General features: G+C 34.0%; 4 protein-coding genes and 1 long non-coding RNA gene across 5 annotated transcripts; 2 read left to right on the plus strand and 3 right to left on the minus strand.

Annotated features, from left to right (window-relative positions):
• Nucleotides 1-177: 177 nt before the first annotated feature.
• LOC108852574 (cold-regulated protein 28-like) lies at nucleotides 178-1938 on the plus strand. Its single transcript, XM_018626074.2, has 4 exons — nucleotides 178-426; nucleotides 754-1081; nucleotides 1378-1490; nucleotides 1571-1938. Exons 1-4 carry the CDS (start codon nucleotides 289-291, stop codon nucleotides 1580-1582), a joined length of 591 nt encoding a protein of 196 aa, XP_018481576.1. The 5' UTR covers nucleotides 178-288; the 3' UTR covers nucleotides 1583-1938.
• Nucleotides 1939-2076: 138 nt separating this feature from the next.
• Nucleotides 2077-5741, plus strand: LOC108854094 (pollen-specific leucine-rich repeat extensin-like protein 4). Its single transcript, XM_018627602.2, is given in 3 exon segments — nucleotides 2077-2941; nucleotides 2944-4688; nucleotides 4691-5741. Coding segments are annotated over 3 exon segments (2340 nt in total). The 5' UTR covers nucleotides 2077-2640; the 3' UTR covers nucleotides 4985-5741.
• Nucleotides 5742-8575: 2834 nt separating this feature from the next.
• LOC108853146 (uncharacterized) lies at nucleotides 8576-9030 on the minus strand. Its single transcript, XM_018626599.2, has one exon. The coding sequence runs from the start codon at nucleotides 8924-8926 to the stop codon at nucleotides 8729-8731; it is 198 nt and encodes a 65-aa protein (XP_018482101.1). The 5' UTR covers nucleotides 8927-9030; the 3' UTR covers nucleotides 8576-8728.
• A 1938-nt stretch (nucleotides 9031-10968) lies between these two features.
• LOC130510702 (uncharacterized) lies at nucleotides 10969-11612 on the minus strand. The gene is made up of 2 exons (XR_008944423.1): nucleotides 11372-11612; nucleotides 10969-11178 (listed from the first exon to the last, which is right to left on the minus strand). It is a non-coding gene; the product is annotated as an uncharacterized LOC130510702 (long non-coding RNA).
• Nucleotides 11613-14833: 3221 nt separating this feature from the next.
• Nucleotides 14834-17530, minus strand: LOC108849934 (serine/threonine-protein kinase SRK2E-like). Its single transcript, XM_057007274.1, has 10 exons — nucleotides 16912-17530; nucleotides 16670-16744; nucleotides 16475-16576; nucleotides 16346-16399; nucleotides 16171-16263; nucleotides 15954-16046; nucleotides 15709-15813; nucleotides 15512-15610; nucleotides 15181-15379; nucleotides 14834-15103 (listed from the first exon to the last, which is right to left on the minus strand). Exons 1-10 carry the CDS (start codon nucleotides 17080-17082, stop codon nucleotides 15006-15008), a joined length of 1089 nt encoding a protein of 362 aa, XP_056863254.1. The 5' UTR covers nucleotides 17083-17530; the 3' UTR covers nucleotides 14834-15005.
• Nucleotides 17531-18419: the final 889 nt, after the last annotated feature.

Here is an 18419-nt window from a genome sequence, read left to right on the forward strand (position 1 = left end):
AACCGATAAAAAAAAAAATTCAAAACAGACACAACCTCCTCTGCTGCAGCTCCAAAAAAGAAAAATATCTGTTGCAGATATTTTGTCGGAGATATTTATCGTTGCTGATGACGTGGAAAAGCTATGACACGTGTAAAAGCGACGCCATGTGGACGTTCTCATCTCTTCCCTCCTCCTTCCTTTTCATCTCTTCCCTCCTCCTTCCTTCTCATCTCTCTCTCTCTCTCTCTCTCTCTGAACAAAAAATAGATATTTTTCTTTGGTTTGTTGTTGTTGTTTGCTTCCCCGATGGAGAACAATTACGAGGTGAATATTGTTTCTCTCGAGACGGATCGCGATGCGGAAGCGGCGGCTGAATCGCAGAGCGAGTCGTCGTCTCTATCGAACTCGCTCGAGTCGCGTGGCGATGATGCGGATTCGAATCTGGTAAAAAAAATAAAAATCAAATTCATCTCTTTGCTTCTCCCTTTCGTAATGAGTCCACAATAATTATTTATCGATTTTGAAAAACTTAAATTCATTTTTTTAGTTATTATGAGATGAAACTTCAGATCTGATGCGCTGAATGTAAAAGTCGTAATCTTTTAAAATTATTAATTTGCATGTTTCTTCTGAGTAATTAATTAGAGTTTGTGTGTGTTTAGTGGTGGTGGTAAACCTGATGAATATGATGTAATGGGTTTTTTAATTTGTCTTGACAAAGTTTTCATCTTTATGAGATTCTTCTCATCAAATATCGTTTCTTGTCGGCAGGGTGAATGGACGAATGAGAGACACAGCTCTTATCTTGATTCTTTGGAGAACTCGTTTGTTAGGCAGCTGTATTCCTTGCTAGGAAGAGAGGAGACTCGGAGTGTCTCTAGAACTCGTTATGTGCAGTCTGACTCTCACAAATCGACTGGTCAGGTTCGAAATGGTTGCCGTCACAAGGTTAACTTTGGAAAGAAACGAGCTTATTTAGCAACGTCATCCGTTTATACCATTGGGAATGCTGACCAAGGAAACGTATTGCGCAAGGCTTTTACTAGAACATCTACGAGAAACTCTCTGGGGCATGAGAGTCCAGCTCGATGCGATGCAGGTAACATTTTGTTTTATCCTAGTTTGAAAATTGAACTATGCATTGGCTTTTAGAAGGCTCTGCTGCGGAAACATTGAGTTGATATAACTTGGGAGAATCAAAGAAATAGATTGTTGTTGCAGAGGACATGTATGAGATCTGGTCTCATATCTATTCACCCCACTAACCTACACATGAATGTATTTTGTTTGAAACTTGTGTGCTCATCTGCTTGGTAATAACATTGATTTCAGTCTACAGTCTAAACGCTGGCCTAAATTTTTTTTTTTTTTCCTCTCTTTCTCTTGTATCTGCAGAGGCATCAGGGCAGAACTTCAGAGAAGTAGTAGGAGAGAAGGGATGCAACTCAGGTCTCTCTAGGAAACGCAGAAGAGAAGCTAACTACGACGAGAGTTCATTGAATGATCAGGTAAATATTAAAAGAAAGGAACACATACCTAACAAACTTCACTTGTGTTATGCTAAAGAAGCTGCTGCATATTCTCTCAGGTTGTGCCGTAAGGATGGTGAAGCCCCAGAATGTGAAACGATTCAAAGCAATACGAAGTGAAGTTGAGAAATGGACCTGGAGGGTTTCGTTTGTTGTATAGAATGAGGCTGAAGAGAGCCTTACAAAAGGGATCGAATGGGATGAATTTAGGATTGGTTTTTGTTTTGTTAAATTTTGTCTATGTTAACGAGGGAAGTATTGGATATATACTATTATAGCATGATCGTCATTTCTTTCATAGCTTTTCAATCTTCCAATCTTTCATTCTTTACTTTCTTCCATTTATCTATCTACCTTCTTTGTTTTCATTTTGTAGAACACTATTTTTACTGTGAATTTTATAAATACGTGTCTTTATTTTGTTCTACTGGTTAAGATAAATTTACTAAAGAAACATGTACATATCAAAGGGCTTTAAAACTAAACATTTTCTATGGTGAAATATCCATACGCTTGTAAATAGTAATGCGATTTTTAATCGACGAACTTGCAAGTAAAAGGAAATGAGAAAATATGATACGTCCTTCCACTTTCACTTTACAAATGATCTTTGAATGAGAAATATATACTCATATATTGTTATATGGATATGAAGGATCTTGAGAAACAATGGATCAAGCATTGTTGGTATCCTGATTCCCGAATCTGCAGAGTTTTCACAGCGTCATAGCATATAATAGTTGTGACTTGTGACCCCTTAGGGGACGTATCTTGTGTCACACGTAAAGCAGTGAGAGGCAAAAATGATTTGCGTTGTTGCGCAATGTTCGCTAAAGAATCAGCCACCACTCGTTTTCAAGGCTGTCTCCTATAACAGTGACGGGTTTTGATACAAAGCCATTTTAGATATTCTCTTAACTTTTTTTGACAACAAGATTCTGCTTAGGTCTTATTTTGTTTTTTCCTTTAACCACAATTTCTATTATTGATATCCTCCGGATATGAAGCAAAATCCTCAAATACAAAAGAGTGTCCCCTAAATATAGACACAGAATGTTAAGAAAAACCGTTGGTGCTTGCAACGTTGGGTTATTAATAACACACATCTCTATCCTCCTTTAACCCTCTCATGCCCTTCTATAAACAGCCTTGGGTCTTTTCCAAGGTTTCTGTTTTAGCCATGGCTAAACCTCCTTCCTTTGTGTGTTGCATCTTCCTCTTATTCTTCTTCTTTTTGTCCTCCTCCTTTGTCGCATTTGCCCTAACCGATACAGAGGCCGCCTTCATCGTGCAGCGACAGCTCTTGACATTACCAGCAAACGGTGAACTTCCTGATGATATTGAATACGAGGTTGATCTCAAGGCTACATTTGCAAACACAAGGCTTAAAAGAGCTTACATAGCTCTTCAAGCTTGGAAAAAGGCATTCTTTCAGACCCGTTTAACACCACAGGAAACTGGCATGGACCTCACGTGTGCGGCTACAACGGTGTGGTCTGTGCACCGGCTCTTGATGATCCTGATGTCACAGTTGTAGCTGGTGTTGACCTCAACGGTGCTGATATCGCAGGGCATTTGCCTGCTGAGCTTGGTTTGATGACAGATGTTGCTTTGTTCCATTTGAATTCTAACCGGTTTTGTGGTATCATTCCTAAGAGTTTTGAGAAGTTGAAGCTGATGCATGAATTCGATGTCAGTAATAACCGTTTTGTTGGACCTTTCCCTGACGTCGTTCTTGCATGGCCTGATGTTAAATTCATTGACCTTAGGTTCAATGATTTTGAAGGTCAAGTCCCTTCCGAGCTGTTCAAGAAAGAGCTAGACGCTATTTTCTTGAACAACAATAGATTCACCTCGACGATTCCTGAATCTCTAGGAGAATCTCCGGCCACGGTTGTGAGTTTCGCTAACAATAAATTTACCGGATGTATTCCTAAAAGTATTGGAAACATGAAGAATCTCAACGAGGTTGTCTTTATGGACAACAAGTTGGGCGGTTGTTTCCCATCTGAAATCGGAAAGCTATCGAATGTGACGCTTTTCGATGCGAGCAAGAACACGTTCATTGGTCGTCTCCCGACAAGTTTTGTCGGGTTAACGGGTGTGGAGGAATTTGATATCTCCCACAATAAACTGACTGGATTAGTAGCGGATAACATTTGCAAGTTGCCTAATTTGGTGAACTTCACTTACTCCTACAATTATTTCAATGGACAAGGTAGTTCGTGTGTACCAGGTGGTAGTCAGAAGGAGATTGAATTGGACGACACACGTAATTGCTTACCTCATCGACCTGACCAACGGTCCGCCCAGGAATGTGCGGTTGTGATTAACCGTCCGGTTGATTGTAGCAAGGACAAATGCGCTGGTGGCGGCTCATCTACTCCGTCGAGAACATCGCCGGCTCACGAGCCATCGCCAGTTCCAACGCCGGTTCACGAGCCATCGCCAGTTCCAACTACGCCAGTTCACAAGCCATCGCCAGTGCCATCTACACCTGTTTACAAACCATCACCAGTTCACAAACCCTCTCCAGTTCCAACTCGACCGGTTCATAAACCACAACCACCAAAAGAGTCACCCCAGCCGGATGATCCTTTCGATCAATCTCCAGTGAGTAAGCGACGCAGTCCTCCTCCACCTCATCAATCCCAACCTCCGGTGGTTTTCTCTCCTCCACCAACTCCGGTAAGCTCTCCTCCTCTTCCTTCACCACCACCACCAGTTTACTCTCCACCACCACCTCCTCCACCAGTCCACTCGCCACCACCACCGCCGGTACATTCTCCGCCACCGCCAGTCCACTCTCCACCACCACCGGTTCACTCTCCTCCACCGCCGGTCCACTCTCCTCCACCGCCGGTCCACTCTCCACCACCACCGGTTCACTCTCCACCACCACCGGTTCACTCTCCACCACCGCCGGTTCACTCTCCTCCACCGCCGGTTCACTCTCCTCCACCGCCGGTACACTCTCCACCACCACCAGTTCTTTCTCCACCACCACCGGTTCACTCTCCGCCACCACCTCCTCCACCAGTTCACTCTCCACCACCACCGGTTCACTCTCCGCCACCACCTCCTCCACCAGTTCACTCTCCTCCACCACCGGTTCACTCTCCGCCACCTCCAGTCCACTCTCCACCCCCACCGGTTCACTCTCCGCCACCTCCCGTCCACTCTCACCCCCACCGCCAGTCCACTCCCCACCACCTCCGCCTGTGTACTCTCCTCCACCACCTGTCTTTTCACCACCACCACCACCGGTACATTCCCCGCCGCCACCAGTCCATTCGCCACCTCCACCTGTTCACTCGCCACCACCTCCTCCGGTTAACTCGCCGCCGCCACCGGTGGAAAAGAAAGAGTCTCCGCTGGCACAAGCACCAGCTCCAAGTGATGAATTCATCATACCACCCTTCGTCGGCCACCAATACGCATCGCCACCACCTCCAATGTTTCCTGGCTACTAATATCCATCAACGAGAGAAGAACCGACTATATAAAAAGCAATTGTATCTTCTTGAACTAAATTTGTAAAACGAAAGAAGAAGAAGAAGAAAACAATTAATGTATGATAAGCGAAACGAACTTGTTACCGATGTCGATTCATTTGTACAATGACAACTTCTGATAGTAGATAAAGATTTTAAACTTTCTAAACAAAAATAAATGTCTTCACTCTCTTATTCCAACTAATTACATGTTTTAAATATGATTTGTAGTCTCTTATCATCTACGATTTGCCATAAAGCAATAAGCGTAATCCTACACATGTGAATAAGAGTACTCAACGTATATGCAAAGCTTAATCAACTTTGTGGTACACTGGTACTTGGAATTAAAAACCTAACACATTGGTTTTGTTTATTCTTTTGCCTCAAATTAGTTGTACGTAGAGTGAGTGTATCCACGTTAACCTTTAATACGTGTATATATATAGCAGGTATATTAGCTGTGTCTGAAACATATAGAGCTTCAAGGAAGTTTCTGTGAGTTCCAACAATAATATTTCGCTCTGACCATACCATAACCATCTCAAATTATGAAGGACTACAAACAATAACTATCACAGAAAGTGATATCTACATCGGTACCTTGTGCATGAAGTCATATTGTTTCTGTTTTTGACTTTTCACTTTCCTGTTGATAATATCGTTTGTACCTCTCAGATAAGTCCTAGCTCGGTTTCTCTTGTTTCTCGGTCTTTAAATCTTGGATCAGATCTAGACTCTGAAGTCGAAAGAAAATAGTCAGGGAGGGATCTTAGATAAGGGCTGCCCTTACGTGCCCTTAAGTGTTTGATGAACAAAAAAAAAAAAAAAAAAAAAAAAGCTAAGGGCTCTGCCCACCAATAATGATGGCCTTATTGGAACTTTGTTTTTTTTTTTTTTTTTTTTTTGCTTTTTGCTTTTGTTGGAACCTTTTTCAACGTGATCCATATTTGTCATTTATACTTGACTGTAAATTATCAGTGTATTACATTAATGAGATCTGAGAAGTCACTTCTTTCTACAATAATAATAATCAGAAATAACCTTCGAACGAAGAAAAAGGCTTGTACTAAAAATGGCTTCACTAAAAAAAATGTGATAATTTAGAAGACCACCATGGATACAGCGTTTCTTTGTCTTTATATCAAACCGTATCTACCCTATGTCGCGTCCATGTTCAGTACCCTTCTTCGTGTGGAACTGCAGATATTGATGGCTTCGGGTCCACATAACTTTTTTGTGTTAAAAAAAAACAGTCTTCAAATTTATTTATAATATGAAATCTTCACAAAAACCTCTCAATAAAATTATAAATGTTTCATTAGTGGATTTTTGAAAAAATTGAGGAAGCCATTCTAAAACTTATTATTTGATTTTTTTTTGTGAATTTACCCATTTTAAAGTTCACTAATAAAATATCAGTATTAATTTTTATATCTGAAACAAATATTAATATAATACTTCATTAAGAGTTTTTGGTGAAAAACTCCTTTGAAAATACTTAAAAAACTAAACACTCTGTTTAGGAATAAGTTAAGACTTGAGAATACTTAATCTAACATTTACATTCTGACCTAATTACCCAGGAATTTACTCGCAACACTTTGTCCTTTAATTGTACACTTAATGTGGCTTCGTATCTTAATTTCAACAATTATTCTAAAAATAAATTTTAATTGATTACGACAGGATGGTTTGTTTAATTTTCAGCCAACTAATTTAATGTGAGATGTTTGTGCGGCGTGACTTGTAACTGCATGCGCCTCACACTAGTATATTTTTATTGTCAATATTATACATTTACTTCGTTTTATTTTAATTATCGATATAGAATATATACACAGATTAAAAAGTATTTAAATTTGCATGTTTCCAAAATAAAAACATCAATATCTTTACATCTAAGTAAATTTTAACTAAAAAAGACGAATTAAAATTTTATTATTAAGATTTTAAATTCTAAAACAATATTTATTTTGAAACGAAAAAAATTACTTTACAACTATAATTAGACTGAAATTAAGGAGTATACATTATAAACATTGTCATGAAAATTGTCAAGGTGACTGAGTGTATGTCAAGTTTTTAAAACTTTGTGTTATCTTATGAGCTTTATATATATCTATTAACTTTGCGATTGGTAATTAATTAATCACGAGCAAATCACACAGTTTGTTTCTCAAGATCCATAAAGTGTCTGATACAATGGCACATCTACAAACAAAGAGGCAATGTCCAAAATAATTCATTTAATAAATTGTTGTATCATCTAAAAAGTGTGCGCAGCAAGAGAATAAGATAAGAAAAGACAATTGCATTACGTACGTTGCATCGCTTCTCCCCAACTCTAAATAATTGAGTGTTGTTCCCATCCGACCCTTCGCTTTCGAGGAGTTAAGAAATTTCACATCCTTAACTTTTCGTTTTCTAAAATGTAAAAGACAAAGCTGTTCACTGTAACTAAAAACAATACAAATACCAAATCTTAATAGCTAATACCTTTTTACGGAAATTAATGGTAACTACGCTTCTATATATTAGTTGGAGAACTGTTTTAAATACAGTTCAACATTAAATTGATTTGGATATCAAGTTTGATATGGATAACTATGATGTTTTTAGTGTACATGTATACATCTAATGATGTAAAAGTTTTCTTAAAGAAACATTTTTTTTCTTAAAGATACTTTACTTTAAAGATCACGAGTTTGAAATTCAGCGGTGAAAATATGAATGAACCCACAACCGCCATCATTCTTTTCTTGGTGATACGACCGCATGGTTTATCACAATCTTTTAACCTTAAACGCATTTGTATATGTATGTGTACCACTAAAGCTCTTTTAAAAATTCTTGTTTTTGTAACAATACAGTAAAAAGTTAATTAAAAAAACTCCGTTATTAACTTTTTGGATTAGATTATTGATAAATACCAAATATAATGTTGGGTAAGATTATTGATCAATACCAAATATAATGCTGGGTAAGATTATTGTTCAATTTTTTTACTTAATATACTATATCTTAATTGCCTAAAATAATGTGTACGTATATGCAATACAAACATTCATATTTTCTCAAGGTGTTATGATATAATTTATGATAGTGGAAGGTCTGCAAATTTTTTTTAATGATAATTAAAGGGAGCTGTAAAAGTGAAAATATACAAATTTTTTGAAAAGGATTATTAAGCTTCGAATGCAATATTATGTGTGAAATAACTAAAAGAAATACCCTCTTGTTTTGTAAAGAATTTTGTTTTTCTCAATTATATGAAAAAGTCCAAGTCCAAACCCAGAAACCCAAGGCATGTACAAGGATAATCGAAGATTGATATAGTAATTAATTGAATAACTTGCCGTGCAGTACTTAAGTACGTATCGTTATCAAGGAACATGTAATATTTAGCAATTTGGTTGAACATGAAAATTGTTTCCGATGCACGTCTTGTTAACCATTTTGAGCATTTGATTATTATATTATTCTCGAAATTATTTGCAAGATTTTTTACAAAAAAAAAATTATTTGCAAGATAGAATCAAAAGAAATGGAGATCAGGAAGAAATAAACTCGACAGAAAACTGCAAATCTTATTGAAAAAAGTAAAGTAATTTACATAGTTACAAGAATCAACAAAACCTACATCTAAAAGTCTACCCAAATTAAATAAAAGAGAGTAAAAGAAAGAAGCAGAATGGTTCCATAAAAGAAGAAAAAAATTATTCAAGGGAGAAATCCAAAGAGGAATGGAGAATGGTAAGAAGTGGAAATGCCATGGGGAAGGAGAGGCGGAGGAGGCATAGGAGTACGGTGATTGAGGTGTTGCCGCCAGGCAATCTGGACGGCTTCCGCCACCCGTACGACGAACTCCATTCCTATCTTCAGAAGCTCTATACAAATCTCTATCCTTTTTATCAGCATGATTTTCTCTTTGTTTTAATATATCTTTTTTGAACTCTATCACTTCATCTTCTTTGTATTTATACCAAGAATCCAAAAGCGTTTATAATTTATAGTTTCTTATGATAGTGACATAAAAACAGGAAATGAAATAAAACACTTTTACAGTGAAAAGAAAGAAAAAAGAACCGAACAGAAAATATTATTCTTGTTTCTTTTAATCACTTGCTTTAAAGTTGTCTTGACTCTTTATATCCATCCGTTGATTGCAGCCCAAGATGAACAAAAAGGATAATAGATTGTTCTATGTGATGTTCTTTTTCTGTTAATGATTTCAAATTTCGTTGAACAAATATGTTTTTTTCTGTAATGGAATTATTTTACTCACTAATAGTTTTTTTTTGTATTTGATTTTGGTACTTGACAAATACGTCTCTGAATGTGAAAGTTAGTCGGATGGTGTGGCTTTTGGACGCTCCCAAACGACAAGCTTTTTTTAACCGACGAGCACGAGATCTTTTAACGACCGACGCTATAATTAAAGAGATCATTTGGATAATCACACACCCTAATACTTTTAGTTATATGTTTACTATATCGTCTGTTTTAAATCTTCGTTTATTTGGGGTCGTCAAGAATATTGACTTTAATCCGTTAAGAATAGATGACATATCTATCGTATAAATCCAATTAGCTATCGTTGACTTGGCTAATGGTTAAGCTTCTAGATTACCGAAAATGTAGCAATTTTGATATCACATTTTAATTCACGTTAAGAATCATCTACTCTCCAACAAGAATTATATTAAATTATTTGGATTTTTTCCTAGTTAATTGTATGGACTTATGAATCCAGAACTTCTTAATCATCGAAAATCCAATTATATGATTGTGTCTCATTCTATATCCGAGCGCCTTGGAAAAATACATCTAGCTAAGTGGTTTCGATTTTTTTAAAACAATCATCTACATATGAGTATATGACACAAATCTTATCGATGTTCGTATCAACTATCAATTATAAATCTGAATGAACGCCAAAAAATTCAGTACACCTGACTTGAGTGATATATACTTCTCCGACAAGTTAATTAAAGTTAAAAGCGAAACTCAACTACTTTGAATAGATATGCATTAGCTTAAACTCCATTTTAACTTACCAAAAAAGGAAGAATCTAACATGAACGGGATTACGTCGCCATTAGCTTGTCTTTAATCGCGTCGTAGTTTGTACACACTCAACAACGAAAAAATAGAGGCCCCTGATCCTCCCACACATCACATCTTCACCCTCATAATAGAGCCCCCTTTTCCCACACTATTGTCGAATAAGCCAAGGCCACACCATAAATTAGTCCTTTTCTAACAAAACTTATTAAACTAGAATCCAATTCGATAAACATTAGTAAATAGTGATTAATTTGTCTCCAGCCAATATATTTCCTATATACACAGTATATATGTCAAAAAATAGTAAACTAATTTGAAAGTACGACAGAAAAAAAGATAAGAAGATAACAATGACAATCGCCAAGGCAGCCATATCTCATCTACAGCTCAAACTATCCAGTTTATGGGTGTGATTGGTAGTGGCTGTGGGTGTTCTCCACAGCCCCATTTATTTCTAAAGCACCAAAATCAAAGCAATCAAACTTTAATTTATTTTTTAAAACTACAGCTCTTGAAATAACCTACAGCTGTAAAAGTGCTCTGCACACTGCAAGAAATAGTTCAGTTTCTGACCTTCAATTTCATTAGAAAGTGGTCAGAAACACCATATTCTGACCACTTTGTGACCATATACAATCGTCAAAAAAGCTCTGTCAGAAATTCACAATGATCAGAAAGTGGTCACAAATTTTTGACCATATTAAGAGATCGGGAATGTCGTCAAAAACAAACGTCAGAAAATGGTCAAAAATAGTTATCAATTTACTGATGGGTTTCTGACCACTCCTTGTGTTTATTTTTTTGATTACTAGTTAATCGTTTAGCAGAGTAATTGTTTAAGTTAAATAATTATAATAATAACATGAAAATAGTAAAAAGTACTGAAAATCGAATAAATATGAAATAAATGTTATTTTATTTGACAGAAGAAAATAAAATTTAGCAACATGAGAACAAATGTTCTAAAAAAAAGAATACATATATTAAAAAGCAATAGTAGAAACAAAATGGAGTGCCATGTCAATCGATTCCTCTGTTCTTCTTAGTTTTTCTTCGTTCTTCTTAGTCTTCGTTTTCTCCATGGTCTCAATAAACTGAACTGCCTTAGTTGTGTTTTGACAAAAATTATAACATAAATTAGAACAATTGAAAAACTAAATTAATATGAGACTATAAAAAAAAAAAACCAAACATCTGTAATCCAGATTTAGGTATATCAATCAGGTTCAGTTCTATGCTCATTTACAAAGTATGATACTAAATAACAGTTCTTTAAACACAAAATATGGATCTCACCTTAAAAAGGGTAGAGTAGGATAACGATGAAAGCAGTAACACTGAAGCATTTCCACCGGACCTGCAATAAAAGAAAGAGAGGTTATGATGATGAACTAGCAAAGTAGAAAAAAAAAAAAAACAGAGAAATAGAAAAGGAATGAGGAGGTCTTTCAACTAATAGAAACGTAGATTTAAGATCTAGGTTAAACTACATATATCCTCAGAAAATGGTAAGAATATGGTCAAAATTTTCTGACCACCTTTTGATTATATTTTCGGTTAAAAAGTTCTAACCATTTTCTGACCATATTTCTTATTCATCACAGAATGGTTAGAATTTGGTCATAACTATTTTTGACCATTTCGAGTGGTCAGAAATGTGGTCAAAATATAATATATTTTCTGACCACTTTTTGACTATATATTTTGGTTAATAAATTCTGACCATTTTTTACCATTTTTCGTATTGATCACAAATTGGTGAGAGTATGGTCACAATTATTTTTGACCATTTTGGTTGGTCAGAAAAATGGTCAAAATGTGTAATGTTTTCTTGTAGTGGCAGAGTAAAATATCAAAAGCAATTTTTTAGTGCTTTCATAAAATTCTACAGCAACAAAATCTAAAGATACAGTAAAAAATTTACAGATTATTTTCTACATCAACAATTTCGAAGCTACAGCTGTTACCAATCGGACTCTATGTTACTATAACTTTCACATATACAGGTCCATGCATGCTTCAATCATTTAAATAAAGATAACATAACAGCTGTTTTCTTCCTTTTTATTTGCTTAAGTTTTTCTTTTTTTCTAACACAATTTGCTTAAGTGTATATTTTAATTTTAAAGTACGATTAATATTGATTTAGTATGACTATGGTAAAAGAAGAACAGAAAATTCGTTTGTGATGAACAATCCAAATGGTATTAGCTTCTTTTTTTAACACTTATGGTATTAGCTTCTTTTTCTTTAACACTTACAAGCAGTTTATTGAACACAACAATTCTTAATTATTCATACATTCAAATACTAAACAACGGTTAATAGGACCACACATATATGGTCATAGTTTCTTACACTACATTCCATACATATTACAAGTAACTTTACAACACATTCAATTAAGTAGATATATTATGGAATATTGTCGGTTATTATGGTCATATTTGTGTTTTTCGTTTTGTTTGGTTATTAAAATCCGAAACCGAACCAGACCCAACTTATTTTTGAGTTTAGACGGACCTTGGCACAATGTTCCTTTGTATTGACATTCAGGTATGTTTTTTGTTATTTTATATACATCGAATAAGATAATATGACCTTGGTAAAAAATAATTAATATATATACATTAAAATAAACTATTTTATTATTTTATATACATCAAAAATATATTTTTTTTCTAAAATAAGAAAAATATTTTATTTTAATTTATATACATTAATTCGATTTTTGAAAATTGACATTCATATTGGTTTGATTATATTATTTGATGTTCATAAAATATGTTTTATAGAATTTTAATATGATTTTAGATATGATTTTATCAAATCTCATCAAAATATATCAAATGTTATGAAAATATAAAGATAATTCCATTAGGAATATAAAATAAACAATATAATAGCTTCTTTGTTCTTATATGAAATGTACATATATATAAATTATTAATTTATAATTTTTATAGGACCATATATTTACATAAGTTTTTTTTTCAAAATACATTATCTTATTATTTATCGATTTGTGTCCTATTTTAATTCGGTTCAATTTGAAACCGGAAAAATAATAATATATAGCAGTAGCATATCTAGAAATTTATTTACCGGGGGGATTATATAGTGATATATACTATTCTATTATAATAAAATAATAATATTTTCAAATGCTTTTTCTTAGTTTTATAAAATATACAACTTTTTAGCAAAAAATACAAATTTGTAAGCAAAAAATACAAATTTGTAAGAAAAAAACACAAAATTTTAAGCAAAAATATACATTTTTATATTCAAAAACCTTCACAAAATATAAGCATACTTAAACTTTATGATAATTCTCAAATTTTTTAGTATTCAAATTTTAACAAATCCAAAAATTAGTATCACAAACTCTACTTTTATAAAGGTTTAGGTTAGGAAAAAAACAATAAATGATGCAGAAGACCAGTATTACGATATTTTTGAAATATTCACAAAATTATTTTTATTAAAATTTTAATAGTATTAACTTAGTGTACTCTTTTAATATTTATACAAAATAATTATGATTTATTTATTATGTATGTAGTAAGTATGTTTAGTATTTAAGTCAACAGAATTGTATATTTTGTGAAAACAATGATAAACTGAGAGTACTATTTAAAGTCAAAACCAAACGTTAAATAATGATAGAAATAATGGAAACAAGCGTTAAAGATTTAAGTCATTTGTCATGATAGACACATTATTAATAGTTGTTAAAAAAAGACACATTATTAATAGCTTCTGTAATTCAATTGAATTTGTATATTTATCCAAGTTTTTAGGTAAAAAACAAATAACTTAAAGACCTGAAAAAAAAAAACACACGTGAGAAACTAAAAGGTGAATGGGAGCAAAAATTTGCTAAAAAAATGGGAGCAAAACTTAAATTTAAGATAGTGGCATTAATTAGAAACTCGCATAATTAAAGAAAAATTCATTAATTTTACTGGGGGCAGTTGCCCCTCCCTAATACATTTAGATCTGTTCTTGATATATAGTACTCCCTCTGTTTTTTAAAGATGTATGTTTTGGTGTTTTCACACATATTAAGAAAACACATTAACTATACATCAATTTTAGAAATTATCAAATTCCAATACATTTTAACCAATAGCCTTTCAATAAATTCAATCAATTTTATTGAAATTTGCAATTTTTGTATAAGAAACATAAAAATACATTTTTGTGAAACAATTTATTTTTCTAAAACATCTATCTTTAAGAAACAGAGGGAGTATTTATTAAATTTTTAAAGTATTAGTTTATAGAATTTCTACTTGCTAATATTGGGCAAAGATGCAGCTCATTTTAGGGATTTACAAAGCACTAAAGCATGACAAGCATGAAATACAAAGTCATACTCATAACAAGCACCCATCCCGGACTACTAAAAGGTAATATAACCATCAATAATTTTTAAAAATATAACTAAATATTGTTTAATAATTAGAATGTCAAATAACAAATGAACAATCCAATTGGTATTAGGCTATTAGCTCATTATGTTAATGAACAGAATCTATCTCTTTCTTGATTAGTGCCGTTTTTATATTCCGAGAACTATTACTTTTTGAACGGGGCATATATTTCTTTTATATTAGAAAATTAACACATGAACATTATTTTGAATGTTACGAGTTTTTGGTTCAAATTTCGGAACCAAATTAAAAATAAGAACAAGAGACATGGACCACCTTACCAGTCAGCTGAGCTAACAGAAAAGCGAAAACCATACAATAAAGAGTAACAGTACACTACTAGCGCCCTTATCTTTTTTTGCATATCAACAACGGTTACAAACTGTGCCCATTGACAAAGGTGGGGATATATCAAGAGAACTCAAATATCAATACCAGACAACACACCTTATTGTTCATTTTTTTGTATCAGAAACCATTGAGATATCACATCACATTGCATACACAATCTCTCCGCTACTATCGATGTCAAGATCATCCAAGTCGCTCTCTAGATCTTCATCCATATCATCCTCCAAATCCAAGCTTCCTGTATTGTCACATTGTTGAGAACTTGAAGAAACAAGAAAATGTTTTTGTTTTGTTTTGTTTCTGTTTCTGTTTCACCTGTGAGATAATGGTTGAGACTCTGAGTGCCAGCAGGAGGAACAGTCGCTTCTGCAACAATCTGCATGATCTCTTCAATGCTTTGACCTGGTTGGTCTGATTCATCAAACTGGCTATTCATCACGTTATCGTTCATGATATCTGCCGGTAGATTCTTGAGAAACCATTCATGGTTCCTTATCTCAGGGATTGATATCCTCTGCATGAAACCAACCAATAGATAGCCAATTCAGCTAAACAGAGCACAATATAAACATACAAAATGTAATCCAGACACTATCAACGAATGTAGCTATCAAGGTCTATAGACTTTGAAGTAGACTAGTTATACCTTTGCAGAATCAGCAACGAATATTCTGGAGATCAGATGTTGACATTCAGGAGATATGTGAACATAATCTGGAATAGCGTACTGAACATTCAAGATTCTCTGAGAAACACATTTTCAGAACAGAGCAGGATGTTTAGCTATATATATAAAAGAGAACATTCTTAAGCTAATAAACCATGAATGGAAGAAAAGCTCACATGTATTGTTTTCTTGAAATTTTTAGGCTCATCTGGATCTTCAAAAGGGTATGCACCAACAAGCATCACATACAGTGTTACCCCACAAGACCAAACATCTGCAAGCTGATGAATTATGATGCATTTGACCAATTTAAACCCAACAATTCCAGAATTGTCAAAAATATAAATTGCTCTTAAATAAAACATATTTCTTTGTATAGTATATATGGTTAGTATGGAGTAGTAGTAAGAAAGTGGAGTACCTTGCCATCATATTCTTTCTTTAGTAAAACCTCTGGAGCAATATAAGCAGGGGTTCCAACAGTTGATTTTGGCTGTGAATGTAACACCGAGGACTAGAAAAAACAAACAAGAGCATGCACAACTTTTTTTAAAAAAAATTGAAGACAGAATCTAACAAAATTTAAATATCATGAAATTTTATATATTTTTGTATATGTTTTGACAAAGAAAAGATACCTTGGAATATCCAAAATCACATATCTTTAGACGAGGGGCAGGGCTACCATCTAGTAACGTATTCTCGAGCTTCAAATCTCGGTGACATACTTGCTACAACATAAAAAAAAAACTGAATCACATGAGAGCTAGTTGATTTTCACAGAGGATGTAAAACAAAACATTTTCTCATTACCATAGCATGACAATAACTAACTCCTGAAATGAGTTGCTGGAAGAAAAACCTTGCCTACACGGTAATAACCAAACACATTCATTAATACTCGGCATATGAAGAGAAGACTTGTTTACTCAAGAAAACAACCTCGTCTTCGCTGAACCGGCCTGCATTGCAGATACGCTCAAAGAGTTCTCCTCCGGCTGCGTATTCCATAACAATAGCCAAATGAGTTGGTGTTAATATGACCTGAAATCAAACAGGAGAATTTATATAAAAAAAAATATAGTTAATTTCACTTGAACTTAATAATAAGAAAGGTTAAGAGAGTTGAAGCCAAACCTCTTTGAATCTTACTATATTGGGATGTCTTAAGGACCTGTGATTAATTATCTCCCTTTTCACATTTTCATCTATCTGTAATTAATATAAGCATTATACCAATTATGAAATTTTAGATACCAGAACAAAGAAATGAACAATATGTTAGAAATATTTACTAATATTAATTAACATCAATGATCAAAACCATTTCATAAACCATAACATCTCAATGAGAATAAGACAAGAACAAAACACTTTACCTTCTCACCTCGCTCGATATATTTGACAGCAACAAGCTCGTTACTCTGCTTGTCTCTCATTAACCTCGCAACTCCGAAGTTACCGGACCCAATATCTTTGACGAGCTCGTACCTATCGCTATCGTGCATGATCGGCAAATCCATCGGTCCACTCACTGCTGGTCGATCCATTCTTGTCTCTCTGCGACTTCAGTTTGTCTTAGCTTAAGATCAGATCAGGTTTTCTGGGAGATATCTAACAGAGACTCGACATTTTACATCTGAGGAAATGAGAGACTGTAACGTGGAGGAATTTAAGCCGTTGAAATTGAGAAAGAGTAGTGGGTGGCGATGATGATGATGATGATGATGAAAGTTATGGGTGTGTGGGAAAGAGACTTTACAGAGATTTTAAGACCCGTGAAATCTTGAACCAACAACAAGTGGGTTTCTTGAGATCCTTTTGTTCATTTGTTTGATCGCTGTCTTTTTTTTTCTTGATTCAGTTCAAAGACGATAACGAAGAAAGAAGAAAGAAAGCTCGTGATCTAGAGATTGGTTTCTTTCTCTATCTATCTTTCTCTATCAGCTCTCGCATGAAACAAGCTCTCTGTTCTGTTTAAACCTAATAGAGGAGAGAGAGAGAAAAAAGACTTTTCACATTTTGTTAAATGTGATTTGTCAAAATTATGGGGGATGGTCAGAAATGACGGAAGTGCCCTACGTTCTTACAAAAGAAGCGATGTCAGAGGTTCGACTTCTGACAAACAATTGCAGTTTGTTAAATTATTGATACAAATTTAAGACTTTTTAGTACTAGTTACGGATGTACACAATAAAATATGGAAAATCTTACCTTGATATTTTTGTTATCACATCACTAGAAATATTTAAGAAAATTGTAACAAAATATAACTTTAATGGTTAAAATACAATATAATCAATTTAAAATAGTTATTAAAGGATCATAAATCTTACATTTTTAATTAGTTAAAAATGAAAAATACACGTAGTAATAACATTCGAACAAAATCTTGAAAACCCGCATTATGTTTTGTTTTTTGGTTTTGGACATTCCCCAAGGTCAATCAATTGATCTAATTTTAGAAAATACTTTCCTTTCCGGTATATAAAAAGTATTTTCACATTTAAAAATGAAAAATAAAATAGAGAAGATTACTGCATTTGGCGAGATATTGCTGGCTAATTTGTCCGATCTCCACCTAAAAGTAGAAATCGATATCATCAGAGAGATTCATAGCCCATTCTCTAGATATATTATAATAGTGTGAATGCTCCTCCACATGACGCAATATGATATACTTATATTTTAATCATATTAAAAAATATTTCCGTGTGTACTATACCGAATACACTCTTCTAGAGATTAACTCGTGGATGCAGTGCAGAGTCAAACACATGAACATTTTGACCTCCTTTTTATTAAAAAAAGGTTCCTCAAAATTTTGTCTTTGCTTAAAATCTTAACATCAGTTTAGAAAAGAACAAATACTTTGTCAATGTTTAGC

The sequence above is a fragment of the Raphanus sativus genome, chromosome 4 (assembly GCF_000801105.2).
Source record: "Raphanus sativus cultivar WK10039 chromosome 4, ASM80110v3, whole genome shotgun sequence".
NCBI lineage: Eukaryota > Viridiplantae > Streptophyta > Magnoliopsida > Brassicales > Brassicaceae > Raphanus > Raphanus sativus.